This window comes from Pongo abelii, chromosome 1 (genome assembly GCF_028885655.2).
Source record: "Pongo abelii isolate AG06213 chromosome 1, NHGRI_mPonAbe1-v2.0_pri, whole genome shotgun sequence".
NCBI classification, from domain to species: Eukaryota; Metazoa; Chordata; class Mammalia; order Primates; family Hominidae; genus Pongo; species Pongo abelii.
In genome coordinates this window covers 8,628,724-8,644,140 of record NC_071985.2, presented here as the reverse complement: position 1 = coordinate 8,644,140, position 15,417 = coordinate 8,628,724, and the positions used below count along the sequence as shown (strand labels likewise).

At 40.1% G+C, this 15,417-nt stretch overlaps 1 protein-coding gene across 2 annotated transcripts in view; it reads left to right on the top strand.

Annotated features, from left to right (window-relative positions):
* FMN2 (formin 2) overlaps positions 1-15,417 on the top strand; it is a 399,576-nt gene that overhangs the window by 373,602 nt on the left and 10,557 nt on the right. For both annotated transcript variants that reach the window (XM_024253038.3, XM_054560978.2), the window contains one exon: positions 14,407-14,488. In XM_024253038.3, coding sequence (XP_024108806.2) covers positions 14,407-14,488 — 82 coding nt within the window. The remainder of the gene's footprint in view (positions 1-14,406; positions 14,489-15,417) is intronic.

Below are 15,417 nucleotides of genomic sequence, written 5' to 3'. Positions count from 1 at the left end.
TATTCAGGCTCTTTATTTACAAAATGGAGTGTGAACCTTGCTGTTTACTCATCTACCCCCTCAAGCAATTGTATTTTCCTTCCTTATCAGCACAGGCCATCACAGTTCCAGGATTTGTCTGAGATGCTAGCCACCTCTGACTGCTATTCACTGGAGACTCTTGTGATTGTGATTTAAGATTGTAGGCCAGGCGCAGTGGCTCACGCCTGTAATCCCACCACTTTGGGAGCTGAGGTGGACGGATCACGAGGTCAGGAGTGTGAGACCAGCCTGGCTGATATGGTGAAACCCCATCCTACTAAAAATACAAATATTAGCTGGGTGTGGTGGCACGCACCTGTAGTTCCAGCTACTCAGGAGGCTGAGGCAGAAGAATCTCTTGAACCTGGGAGGTGGAAGTTGCAGCGAGCTGCTATCGTGCCACTGCACTCTAGCCTGGGCGACAGAACAAGACTCCATCTCCAAAAAAAAGATTGTAGAGGAAGTATGCTAACTGTCCTTTCTTCTAGATTTTTCATTTTTTAACCTCATATGAGATTAGATCACCAAAAAACTACACGGCATACTTGAAGTGTTTGTAAGCATTACTATCCTCAGAAATGCTTTCACCAAGTTAGTTTCGTCTCAGTTTTCATTGAGGATTTGTGTGGGAAGGAAAAAATTGGCCATTGGAAAATGTCTGTGTCTTCTACATTTTCAGATTTATACTGACTACAATTCACATCCTTTATTTAGACAATCGTGTCAAAAATTCCTCCTAGAAATTAGAATCAGGAGAATGTGGTGGTTGTTTTTTCTTCTCCAGATGAATCTTACATGCTTTTCTTTTTCAAAGATGAACGCTATAGCCCACTGTGTTTCCATGACTACTTGTGCTTGAAAAGAGTTCAAAATTTGTCCAATTATTCCATAGAACTTCTCCCCTGTATTTGCTAAAAGACATGCATCCACTTTTCTAGTTTCTCTTTTAAAATAATATCTTCAGTGTTGTAAAAGATTCAGTCTTTCAGAATCAAATGATTGTAGGCCAAGCGTGGTGGCTCATGCCTGTAACGCCAGCACTTTGAGAGGCCAAGGTGGGCATATCACCTGAGGTCAGGAGTTCGAGACCAGCCTGGGAAACATGGTGAAACGCCGTCTCTACTAAAAATACAAAACTTAGCCAGGTGTGGTGGCAGGTGCCTGTAATCCCAGCTCCTTGGTAGGCTAAGGTACAAGAATCGCTTAAACCCCAGTGAGCCAAGATCATGCCACTGCCCTCCTGCCTGGGTGACAGAGCAAAACTCTGACTCAAAAAAAAGAAAAGACTCAAATGATTGTAAGTAAATAGAAACAAATAAAATACATGTAAATGAATATAATTAACATAAATATATAATACATATATAATATGCATTAAATATAAATGCATATATTGATATAAGCAAGAAAGTAAATAAAATATTTAAAAGATTCTGATAATCACATATTTATTAAACAATGTAAATATTGTTTTTGTTTGTTTAATTTTCCCAAATATTATGCTATGTTATGCTACCTCCAAACAGAGGTTCTCAAAATGTTCTCCTGGACAAACATTGTCACCATCACCTGGGGACTTGTTAGAATTATACATTCTTGAACTCCAACTCTGGGCCTGCTGATTATAGGGGTAGAAACCAGCAATCTGTGTTTTAACAAGCTTTCAGGTGATTCCTACACACAGTGAAGTTTAAGAGCCACTGTTCTGGGTCTCAGATAATAAAAAGGTGCATATAGTTCAAACCGCAAGCTCTCCGCTTACCTGCATTCCTGCCTTGCTGTTTGCCTGCCTTCCTTCTTGCATCCTGTATTCCCACTTCTTATCCTTCCTATGTATGTGCATTGTGAGAAAAAATAGTACAATGATGAAAGCGAAAGCTCTGGAAGTACATGATGTGTGTCTGGACTTGAACGACTACAAGTCTGCCAGAAATTAGTGTGTGATCCTGAACAGGTAATTTGACCACTTTAAGTGTCAGTTTCATCATCTGTAAAAGCTGGATAACAACAATATCTACCTTAGGGGGTTACTGCGAAATTTAAAGGAGATGGTATCTGTAAGCTCTCCTAGCTCCGCATTTGGCACATTATAAGGTCTTGGTGTTAGCTGCTATTGTGATGAGCCAGGTGCTGTGCTGGGCATGGAATAGAGAGAGAAAAGGCATCTCTGCCTTCAGGGTGCTTACATTACATTACATCTTTTAAGATGCTTATTCTGTGGGTGCTCTCTAAAGGGAAATGGATATTGAACTTGGGAAATAAATTGCAAGTCATCTATTCAAATCTACTTTCCACTGTAGGAATATCATTTTCATAGTAATAATGGCTAGACATTTAAGCCCATGATTTTGTCCCCTTTTTAGTGCTAGTGTGATATGGAAAGAGTGCAGACTGTGGAGTTAACCACATCTGGGTTCTCTTCTTCATTCTTCTATCGCGTGACCTCAAGAGACTCTCTGAGCCCCAGCCTGCTCATCTCTAAAACAGGATGGTGGCATCACTCATGTTCGGTCACAAGGTGGTCAAATGAGATGGTGCACATGATGTGCCCACTGTCTCTGCACACTACTGCCCCACTGTACATAGTCATTTTCTTCAAATAAAAAAGCAACCCAGGCCTTTTTCTGGGTATCTGTGAATGCCAGGACAGCTTTCCCTGTTCTCAGATTAAGACACTATCTATATAAATTTTACCAGTTGATTATACTTCAACCTTCCTCAATGAGACACTCTTTAAAAAAGGAACATAACTGTGTATAAAGTCAATCTGTTGTCTTCCTTGAGCATGTTTGTTCATTGTAAATTTATCTAGGTACCCTCTCATGTAGCCATCGTTTCTCTATCTGGTCCACAGACATCCCATGAGAGAGTCTTTAAATGATTTTTTGGAATGAAAATATATTACATGTATGTCTCCTAACCTGGGAGTTAGTGAGGCTAGGTTGACATGATTTCTTGCTGAATCCTTACAGTCTCCTAATGGTCATGTATTGAAGACATTAGTTCTTCTATAAGATAGAAGAAAACATAATGCCCTAAATATTTTGTAACTTTAGATTTTATGTACATTCATTCAAACTAAATTGTTATTTACAGATGGAATTATAGCAGCAAGTCAGTAAACTCAAAGGTCAAGTCCAATAAAATCCTTAGTAGTTTACTCAAAATGTGAATTGGACATGCAGACACATTGCTGAAGAGTTCACCGGAAGAAGGAGGCAAAAAACAAGAGATTTCAATCTAAGCCTAGTTGTTTACCAGAATTTATCTCTGTGATTTTTTAAGCTTAATCGTCGTTTTACTGTGCATCATCATCCATTCATTTAGTCAGCTATTTTTTAAACATCTAGTGAATACTTGCTTGTGTGAGCTTTAATGTAATGCCCTGGAAATATAAAGATGACCATACATGACTCCTCAACTCAAGGATCTTACTGTTTAGCACAGTAAAGACACAGATAAATAGTCAGAAGTCATCCTTAAAGTGAAAATCTGGGGGGGGAAAAAAGTATGTGAAAGCTTAGAGGATTACGTAAATAAGCTTGCCTGGAGGGTCAGATATGTTTCCTATAGGAAGCTAATTTTGAGCTTAACCTGAAAGGCCTCATGGGAGAGCACAGGAAAAGGAAAAATGAATAGGCAGTCCCAGGGGAACAGATTAGCAAAGACGTCCCACAGGACTGGGGGGTGCTTCTGTATTGCTGGAGCCCAGGGAACATTACAGAGAATAAGGGGAGATTAGGTGAGTTGGAGCCAGACTGCAAATGGCCTCGCAGACCTCGCTAAGGAACTTTAAATAATTTTTGCTTGGCAAATGAGTAAGTGGCTCAGATGATTCCCGTGTTTGTAAAGGATGGATAGATTTCACCCATGGAGGCCAGTCTGCAGGGTATGGCACTGGTTCAGGGGACATGAGAAAGGCTTGAAAAACAGGGACAGTGGAATTAGAAAGGTTGAGACAGATTTTCATGTCATTACTGAAGAATAACAGAACTTGTTAACTATTTGCGTATGCATAGAAGGGGTGGGGAAGAGGGAGAGAAGAGATTTAGAGGTTTATCAAGGAACTGGATGGATGGTTTTGGACGATTATGCTCTTAACCAAGGCCCAGGTGGGTGAGAGGGAGGAGAATGTCCTCTAGGACCTGCAGCTTGGGAGAAAGGTCAAGGCTAGAGGATTGGATCTCAAAGTCTTCACTGCAGAAGTGGTAGTTAGAATTACAAAGTGGAAAATTCCTACAGATACTATGGAGGCCAGATTAGAGTCCTGGAGGGAAAGCATAACATTTGAAAGGAAGCTTAATAAATAAGCAACAGAAGAGATTAAGGAAACATGTCCAGAAAGGTAGTTGAAAAACTCAGAAGTTCTCTGAAAACCGAAGGATAAGTGAGTTGTCAAGAATTAGGGACCAGCGGCCGGGCCTGGTGGCTCATGCCTATAATCCCAGGACTTTGGGAGGCTGAGGTGGGTGGATCACCTGAGGCCAGGAGTTTGAGACCAGCCTGGCCAACATGGTGAAACCCCATCTCTACTTAAAATACAAAAATTAGCCGGGCATGGTGGGGTGCGCCTATAATCCCAGCTATTCGGGAGGCTGAGGTACGAGAATCACTTGAACCCGGGAGGCAGAGGTTGTAGTGAGCTAAGATCATGCCACTGTACTCCAGCCCAGGTGACAGAGGGATACTCCATTGAAAAAGAAAAATTAAAAATTAGGGATTAGGGACTAGTTAACCATTTCAGAGTCGTGAGCATGATGGAGAGTAAAGACTAGAAATCAACAAGTAGATTTGCCAGTTAAAGGAGGACTGGTGGCTTTTTGTGACTAAACATAGAAAGAGGCAGATGTGTGTGATGATTTGTATGTGCGTACAATTTATTTGTTTTGTTGGTTTAAAATGAGTGCACAGCAGCATTCATCCACACCCATCATTACTAATCTATAGCCATTCTAAAATTATGGGGGAAAGTTCTTCATTTCTGAGGGAGCTCACCCATGAGTCACAATGTTCTGCATCTTATAGAATCTTTGACAGTCATCAAAGAGATTCAGCCCCCAGAGATTTAATTTGATTGGTCCAATATAATGTCTTAGAATCTTATATTCTTTGAAATGTGGAGCCGTGATTAACTGCCTATCTGTAAGTCAGACTTTGGGGCTTCCCTAACTTTCTAGATGCAACTGTGAACAATGAAGTATGTGGGAGCTGGGGGCTGGGGAGAAGCCTGCAACAACTAAAATTACTGCCTGCAAGTCCAGGAACTCCGTTCGTTTTGTTAGAAACAAACTCAGAGTCTTACTGCTCTAATTTGAGCAGTAAATTGATCATTTACTCTTATGAGTAAATGATCCTCTCAGCTCTTTTCACCCACATATACCCGACAAAAAAATGGTTTCAGGAAACACAGATACACAGAATATCTGTGCATTAATTTTATGTTCATGGGAGGAATACATTTGTGGTTTTTGGAACAGAAGTATAGATACTTATCTAATTTTCAAGGAGTCCTAGATTTTGGACTACGAATATTCTGTAAAATTCGGCTCCTATTGTTGATAAAAGTGGCAGGTTTGCTTCCTGTGTTACTGTGAAGGGAGAGGAATACGATGTGTGTAAGGCATCCGTGCTGGCCCCGGACCCCCAGTGAACTGGGGGCAGACCCTTCTGGACCCCACAGCACGATGTCCTACTTCTGCACTGTCCGTTACTGAGCCACATTCCTGTAGTCCCTCCAGGACTGACACTTGCATGAAGCAGCTCAAAGATGTTTTTAAAGCTTGATATTCTTTGTGTTAGGAACTACTTTGTGCTCATTCGAGTTGTGATTCCTAATCATTTGGGGTGCAAATGCAGTGTTTTCTCTGAGAAAGTCAGAGATTCTCAGTGATGAAATTTATAAATAGGTGCCTGAGGAAGCCTTGTAAGTTTGTTTTCTTTGAGATAATGATAAGTGACTTGGGGTTGATTTTGTTTCCAGTGTATCTCAGGGGTTTTGTGGTTTTGTATGTGGGTATTTTAAGTCACTGAGGTTATAAAGGAGAGAACAGAGAGCTAGGAGTAAACTTCACCAAATCACCTTTAATCCCAAAAGACATCAAATAAACTTCCCCAGATCACCTTAATTCCACAAGACATCTAATACTCACTTCTGTCTTTACCTGGAGAGAAAGACTCACAGCTCCTGAGCTGGCTCTTCTAACCAGCCTTTGTCTAGAATCTCCACCACCTCTCTCTCTCCTCCCCACACACTCCCCACCTTATGCCCTCCCTCTGCGTGTGTGTGTGTGTGTGTGTCTTTCTCTTTTTTCTCTCCCTCTACATTTGGGTAAAAAAGCTTTAAATTTCTTAGCAGACCCGATGGTGTTATGTTTTAGTAAAGAATATTGTGAACTGGTAGTAACGATCATTATATCTGCTTTTCATTTACTGTTAGCAGATCCATCTCTGCTCTATCAGGACCTCAGACCTGTGACATCCCAGCTCCACAATGCACTTAACCTCTCCCAGGCCGGGAGATTCCATAGGCGAACAGGGCTACTTCCAGCAAGCCAAGCTGCGGCCAGCAGGAAATGAAACCGTCTGCCACAGATACTTATTTAGACCAAGCTATTAATGTTTAGTGGCAGAAAAGTGGCTACCCTTCTCATTCGACTGAATGATGAAAGCATGTCTGTTTCCTTGATAAGACTGTGGCCAGCTTGGCGTTCGGTCTGAAAGGTGGATGAAGATATTCTGCCTGCAGAGCGGGCTGCAGGGATGTCTGGTTTCTTTTCTCTGTATCTATGCCAGAGTGTATCTCCCTTCTTCATCTCACAAACCATTTTTAAACTTAATCACACTGAACTTTTGTATATGTTTGCCTGACAATAAATGGGTCTGGGGTTACGTAGGGAGAGTGTAGAGAAAAATACATCTTTATTAGGAGAAAAATGAGAAACTGCTGTCGTTGTTTAAAATAACCCTTAGTGTAAATGAGCACAGTTATAGTGAGGCCAAAATGGGAGAAACTTTTTGTTGGTTTTGAAAAACACCAAAATAAAAATAATAGGAATTTAAAACAAGTTTTAACAAATTCTGTAATGAAAAGTATTTTTTATTCTCTCACATATTCCTTTCTGATATTATAAACCTTAAAATATGCTAATTTTCGTAGACTCAAGTTTTTCTTTGCTTAAGAACTTACTTTTATGCTTAATGCCCTAACCAAATGAAGCTATTACCACTTAGAATGTTTACTTGTAAGGAGTAAAAATTTATATAGATGTTTCAAAATTTATTTAGCTTCTCTTTAAGTTACCTTTACAACTTTATTTTTGGAAAATAAATTTATTATAAAGATTTTTTTAAAGGTAAATTTGAACTTAAGTTTTAATAATTAAAGATGTTTTATATTCATATGGTCATTTTTGCCCAAGGCCTAGAAAACAGTTTCAACTGAGGAATAACCTTATAGTCATATTCCTCACCAAATGCTTCACATCTCCCAGAGGTAGTTCTCTGTAGCATCACAAACTCTGTCATTACTAATCAACAATTTCACACTTTTTTTTACCTTGATAAGCTTGAATTTCAGGTTTTATATTCATTCCAGCATTACTCTATCTTTATGGGAACCTGTTGAATAAGCCAGTTGGAGGATGCAATATCTTAGAATCTTATATTCTTTGAAATGTGGAGCCGCGATTCACTGCCTATCTGTAAGTCAGACTTTGGGGCTTCCCTAACCTTCTAGATGCAGCTGTGAACAATGAAGTATGTGGGAGCTGGGGGCTGGGGAGAAGCCTGCAACAACTAAAATTACTGCCTGCGAGTCCAAGAACTCCGTTCATTTTGTTAGAAACAAACTCAGAGTCTTACTGCTCTAATTTGAGGCACCATTTAAATTAGCTTAGTCATCTGGCTTTCTCTAGAGAAGACAGAGATTGTGAAAAGGAAATAGAGTTTCTGCTTAAGGTAGGCATGCTGGCTCTATCAAGAAGTGATCACAGCCTATCATCCTAAGAAGAAACAAAAGACATAAAAAGTACAAACAAAACCGGCAAAGTACAGTGTTGGGTCAGGGTCTGGGCAGGCTGCCTTACGTATCTCAGGAGGCCTTAGTCCTTAGAAGGGTGGCCCTGTATTACAGCACATTACAACAGTGATGTGTCCAATGATGAACATAGGCCATCGACTAAAAGTTAAATCGTTCTTTTTTTTTTTTTTTTTTTTTTTTGAGACAGAGTCTCACTCTATTGCCTAGGCTGGAGTGCAATGGCGCGATCTCGGCTCACTGCAACCTCCGCCTCCCAGATTCAGGCAATTCTCCAGCCTCAGCCTCCCGAGTAGCTGGGATTACAGGCACCCACCACCACGCCCGGCTAATTTTTGTATTTTTAGTAGAGACAGGGTTTCACCATGTTGGCCAGGCTGGTCTCAAACTCCTGACCTTGTGATCCGCCCTCCTCAGCCTCCCAAAGTGCTGGGATTATAGGCATGAGCCACCATACCAGGCCTTCCATTTCTTTAAGAGAAAGAAAAGTTTAATTTGTTTCAAGAAAGACTATTCAAAATTGGTTATACAAAGATAGTTCCATAAAGGGGGCAAGTTTCCATTATCTGGGAATTACACATTCATTGATTAATCTCACTGTTTCTGAGCATTGCTAGAAGGAAAGTTTGCTTTGAGATGAAATTTATTTTACTCATATTGGTCACCTACTCTGTTTACCAAACCTGATTCCATATGCTCTTTGGTTATTTCCCATAATTAAATTATCCCTTAAAAGATACAGAATGCCTTATATTCTTTCATGACTTTTGGTCCTCCGTGTATGGGATGAGGACTTACCTTTGAAATTTATCCAGCGTAGTTTTGTTTCTGAAGTTTCATAGACAATAAAAGATATTGTGAAATATTAAAATAAACATCAAGTTTTATAGCCATTATCTACCATTTAGTATCCATCTCTTCCATCTAAAAGATAATGCTACATTTCCTGTTTTCTAGTCTCTGCTTTCTGTGTTGTTTGATTTTTTTCCCAAAGTCACTAAAAGTGATGAATGAAGTTTCTTTTCATTATCATATGGTTTGGTTTTGCTCATATTTTCCTTCTGTTATCTGGATTGCTAATTAGAAGTTGCAACTGTTAAAACGAGCCTATCACGGATGTCATCTTAAAATTTTTACTTCCGTTTTTAGTTCTCTAATAGGGTGAAATCTTGATTCACAAATGCCCTGGTAGTCGCCCTTTGTGTGAATGCATCCACTAAAAAAAAAAATATATATATATATATATATATGTGTGTGTGTGTGTTCACACACACACATATATACATATGCACACACACATATATACATATATATATATATCTTCATGAATCATGCACAGGAGCTGTGTCTCTAGACAGCATCCATGGACCCCCACCAGGATTAGAAGTTAAACTCAAGTGCAGACACAGTTTGGAAGCCTTTTGACCATCTTCAGCCCCGTTCTGGTTTCCTCTCTCAGGATACACTTCCCTCTTCATGGTGATTGCTTTCTCACTCTATCAATGAGGTATTTTCCTTCTTTTTACTTTCTCCTCCTTCCCAAACAGGACATATTGGTCATTTTAATTTATTGTTTGAAATGTTATCTCCACCATGCCTTTTCACTAAAAGCCTTTCAAGTCTAGCTGTGACATGAACATCTTTTTTCTACTTAGTTTAAGAAATGTTAGGCATCACTGAATGAGGAGTGAGGCAAGAGAGAAAGAGGATGGAACACGTACAAACAGTTACTCAATAGACTCAGAATGGCAGCTGATGAAATCTGCCGCCATAAACCAAATGGAGAGCCCAAGTAGGAAGATGCGAATGTTGGCAGCTGGCTCAGGCTGTCTTTGTACCGACTTCTCCCTCATTATTTTTCTTATTTCTGCCAACTCTGGCAACATAGTCGACCTCGAGGGACACATTCTTTTTTCCTGCCGAAAGTGTGGAAAAATGTCTTGTTGTCAGAGTTTTGTTGAAATAAAATTGGCTTTTGGAAGCAGCAACATTTGCTGGGAAGCTTAGGAGGAGTGAGACTCGGGAGCAAGTTGATGTGGTTTGGGTTTGAGATCTGGTACAAGAGTGGGGACTGAGGAAGTGTCGTTGTTTGGGGGGTCTGTCTGGCAGCACCGCTGGGGCTTCAGGGAGTGTTAATGCCTTGCTTCCAGGGCACCGTTTCTCAGGGTGGTCCTTACAGGCCACCTATACCAGGTTCTGCCGGATGCCACTTCTGAAAGCATCCCAGAGTGACTAAATCAGAATACCTAAGAATAGGCCTAGAGAGCTGCATTTTAACAAATTCTCCATGAATCTCCTGCTCCGAAATTAGAAGAGGAACTATATTCAAGGTTCTGGGGCTCAGTTTTCCAGCTGCCCAGGTCATTTATGTGTGCATAACTAGAGGCGCTTAGGGTGAGGTGACTGACTCATCCTAGTCACACACATAAGAAACCGAGGCATAAACCTGAAAACCAGTTGGAACTCTTGCCTCCATACAGGAATCCTATGGCAGCAGAAAGGAGAACTGTTCATAGTTCTTGAAGCTCAGTTTGCTGTTTCTTGACTCTTACTCAACCTTTTTATGTTATTCTTTCATGTTCAGTCCATTTTCCTTTTCTAAGAGAAGTATAAACGATTAAGATGTGCCTGTTAAACAAGGCTCTGCAGTCACTTACTCCAGAAAGATCTCTGTAACCCCTGCCTACCTACCCAGGATCCTCCTCCAGGACCCTCCTCCAGGACACAGTTGTACCTTATACGAACCTAGGTGGTTGCTCTTAATGCAACATTGTCATTTACTTGCTCATGAGTGTCTCTCTCCTAGTAGACATTGCATTTCATTGTCCCTATAATGCTGAGCTGTGCGTAGTGCTGGACCTCGAGCTAATGCTTCAGAAATGACTGAAAAATGAATGGATGAGCTGAAAGATCTTGTGAGGCCTCTGATGCACATTCTCCTCGGTTTTTGTGGTCTCTGCCGTAAGGAATGACTGGATGTTTTTGTGTAAAATTAAAAATGTTTGTATTAGACTTGGCTTTCTGTGATCCTTACAAAAATGTGTTTTGAGAACAAAATAAATAGGATTGGGAGAAAATTAAGATGCTTTGAGGATCTAAATACTTGTAAAGTACATTTTATTGGAATGCCACGACATGCTTTAAAAAGCTCCAAGTAAATTTAAGAGGAGATCCACTGGATTTTGGCTAAGTGCTGAAAAAAAAAAAAAAAAAAAAAAAAACAGTTTCCTTAATTCCCTATCCAAATACTTCAACTTAAATTTACTGTTGCTGTTTCAGAGGAAGATGGGGACGCTGCAATCCTCAGTTTGTTATAAAGAAAATGTTTTTGTCTTCAAATGTTTAGAGGAAGGATTAAAGGCAATTTATGGCTTGGGTGAAAAGTAATAAAAGTGGTAACAATGAAGTATCTTCTAAGTTGTCATCATTTTCTGGAATTGCTAACGTTATCAACCAGGCAGGCATTTTATATCTGAAAGGAGTTACTTTCATTTGTCATGCTTTAATATAAACTATAACATCAATCTTATAGCTGCAATACTGAGTTGTTTGTTTCATTCTATTGTTTAAAAAGAGGAATTGATTGAGTTGTAAAGGAGATGAATTCTGTCATTAGATTTTTTGCCACAGGGATCAAGAAATATATTTACAATTCACTTCTTTCAGGAAATTAGGCGATAAGGTCTGTATGAAATTCATTTTATTAAGATCAAGCCATAGCCTTTTTGGTTTCTCCAGAAATAATTCATTTTTAAATCCCAAGGAAAAGTCACAGTAATACAAAATAAATTTTTCCTGATAGATTATTTTCCTTGTCATATAGCTCCCCTTTTTATTAAAAAATAATCCAGTTTACAGATTTCTTACTATTTGTTTAATTAAAACAATAATAAATTTTATAGCCTTTTACAATGCATAAAGAACTTTTTTAAAAATTTTATTATTATACTTTAAGTTTTAGGGTACATGTGCCCAACGTGCAGGTTTGTTACATATGTATACATGTGCCATGTTGGTGTGCTGCACCCATTAACTCGTCATTTAGCATTAGGTATATCTCCTAATGCTATCCCTCCCCCCTCCCCCCACCCCACAACAGTCCCTGGTGTGTGATGTTCCCCTTCTTGTGTCCATGTGTTCTCATTGTTCAATTCCCACCTATGAGTGAGAACATGCAATGTTTGGTTTTTTGTCCTTGCGATAGTTTGCTGAGAATGATGGTTTCCAGTTTCATCCATGTCCCTACAAAGGACATGAACTCATCCTTTTTTATGGCTACATAGTATTCCATGGTGTATATGTGCCACATTTTCTTAATCCAGTCTATCGTTGTTGGACATTTCGGTTGGTTCCAAGTCTTTGCTATTGTGAATAGTGCCGCAATAAACATACGTGTGCATGTGTCTTTATAGCAGCATGATTTATAATCCTTTGGGTATATACCCAGTAATGGGATGGCTGGGTCAAATGGTATTTCTAGTTCTAGATCCCTGAGGAATCGCCACACTGACTTCCACAATGGTTGAACTAGTTTACAGTCCCACCAACAGTGTAAAAGTGTTCTTATTTCTCCACATCCTCTCCAGCACCCGTTGTTTCCTGACTTTTTAATGATCGCCATTCTAACTGGTGTGAGATGGTATCTCATTGTGGTTTTGATTTGCATTTCTCTGCTGGCCAGTGATGATGAGCATTTTTTCATGTGTTTTTTGGCTGCATAAATGTCTTCTTTTGAGAAGTGTCAGTTCATATCCTTCGCCCACTTTTTGATGGGGTTGTTTGTTTTTTTCTTGTAAATTCATTTGAGTTCATTGTAGATTCTGGATATTAGCCCTTTGCCAGATGAGTAGGTTGCAAAAATTTTCTCCCATTCTGTAGGTTGCCTGTTCACTCTGATGGTAGTTTCTGCATAAAGAACTTTTTAAATAAAATTTTACTCAGTCTTTGCAATTCTGTGCAGTGATAATGAAGATAATTTAATATATAATGGAAACTTTTCACTCTTTGAGGAAATAGGGAGGTTCAGGGGTACAAGAACATTACCATTGTCAAGTAGCAGAGCCAGAACTTCATACAGGACTTTGCTCCAAATAGCATCTTCTTTTAACTATACCTCTGGTCACTTCAATGTTGTTTTCCTTGTCATATATGCTTAACAAGAAATACTAGAAACATTAAAATGTTATTACTGCTCACTCTCTTTTTTGTTATCAAATGATTGGTTCCCATGCTAGATGAAGCTCAGTTTTTAGAAACTGCTGAAGTATTTATTGCAAGTGATTTGTGTGCATGAGTGTGTGTGGTATAGGAAGTTAATCTGAAATAGTTTTAAGTAAGCATGGCATGTAAATTTTCTTTTTTTCTTTGAGACGGAGTCTCGCTCTGTCACCCAGGCTGGAGTGCAGTGGAGCAAGTGCAGTGGCGCGATCTCGGCTCACTGCAAGCTCTGCCTCCTAGGTTCACACCATTCTCCTGCCTCAGCCTCCCGAGTAGCTGGGACTACAGGCACCTGCCACCATGCCCAGCGAATTTTTTGTATTTTTTTTTAGTAGAGACGGGGTTTCACCATGTTAGCCAGGATGGTCTTGATCTCCTGACCTCATTATCCGCCCTCCTCAGCCTCCCAAAGTGCTGGGATGACAGGCATGAGCCACCACGCTCAGCCGGCATGTAAATTTTTATGTGACACTTTTTTTCTGATGGGGGGTGGCAGGGGAGAGGGTCTCACTTTTGCCCAGGCTAGAGTGCAGAGGCGCTGATCACAGCTCACTGCAGGGCACGCACCACCATGCCCGACTAAGTTTTTGTATTTTTTGTGGAGTCAGGGTCTCACTCTGTTGCCCATGCTGGTCTGGAACTCCTGGGCTCAAGCAGTTCACCCGCCTTGGCATCCCAAAGTGCTGGGATTGCAGGCATGAGCCACTGTGCCCTGGCTGTGATGCTCTTTAATTATTGTAATGCTTCATGGTGCCAATCCTATTAATGTAATAGAATCAATTTCATACTCTCAGCTGACAATGAGGGGTATTTCATTATTTACTTGTATATAAGATTCCTTTTATATAGGATGAAATGCATACACACTCTGCATAGAAATTCTTATGTGTTTGTATATTACTCCATTCAATCATACTGGGATTCCAAGTTAAGAACTCCTAGATAAATTAGCCTCTGTAGCTGTAACAGTTGAGGCTTTCAATTCAAATGTCAGATAACGTTCTTCTGTGTATTGTATTATTTTCTGCAATAATTAAAATCGTCATTGAGTTGAGGTTTGCTCACTTACTATAAGGTAGAATGAGGTGATCTGAGTAGGTTTTGTTTAAATACATGTGTCTTCTCCCCATCAGAGTAAAAGAAGCCGAAGAGGTGTGTAGACAGAAGAAGGGGAAATCACTTTATAAAATAAAACCAAGACATGACTCTGGAATTGTAAGTATTACTGATTTTTAACTTGTTATTTTCTTTGGCTTTTAAATCCTATTTTCATAATATATACAAACTCATAATATTTTAATTATTTTTCTACTAAGTGTGAATAACTAAGGAGCTTCTGACTTCAAGAATCTCCTTTTTCTTATGCCTTTAATCAGGCACAGAAGGCTAAGAGTCCTGATATTGATTATTCAAAACTTAAGAATTGGGCTGGGGGTGGTGGCTCGTGCCTGTAATTCCAGCACTTTGGGAGGCCGAGGTGGGCGGGTCATGAGGTCAGGAGATCAAGGCCATCCTGCCCAACATGATGAAACCCTGTCTCTACTAAAATACAAACAATTAGCCGGGCATGGTGGTGTGTGCCTGTAGTCCCAGCTACTTGGGAAGCTGAGGCAGAGGAATCGCTTGAACTTGGGAGGTGGAGGTTGCAGTGAGCCAAGATTGCGTCACTGCACTCCAGCCTGGCGACAGAGTGAGACTTTGTCTCAAAAAAAAAATAAATAAAAAATAAATCTACTGAATCTACTGAGGGTGTGCATTTATGTGGACATATGCATGTTGGCAGGGTGGGGAGACCATCTTTCACTTTCTTTTTTACACACAGATCATGGCAGAGGCTGTATTTGAGCCACGAGTGATCATTATAATTAGATTAGATCCACTGGGATCTAAACTTGGTGGGAAGCGCCAAGAGCAGTGTGACGCTTTGCCCAGGGTGCCCAGACCCCATTTATATCCACAGATGGCTCGGCAGGGTTGGCTGCCGGAGAGTGGTCAGTCCAGAGACGGAGTTTAACAAGCTCATTTAAGTTTCCTGCTTGCCCACTCCCTGCTTTAAAACAAAATGCCAGGTTGTCCACCCTGGGAGGGAAGGGTTTGGTTAAAATGACAAGGCTTTTCCCTGTGATAATGAGGATGTTTTGTTG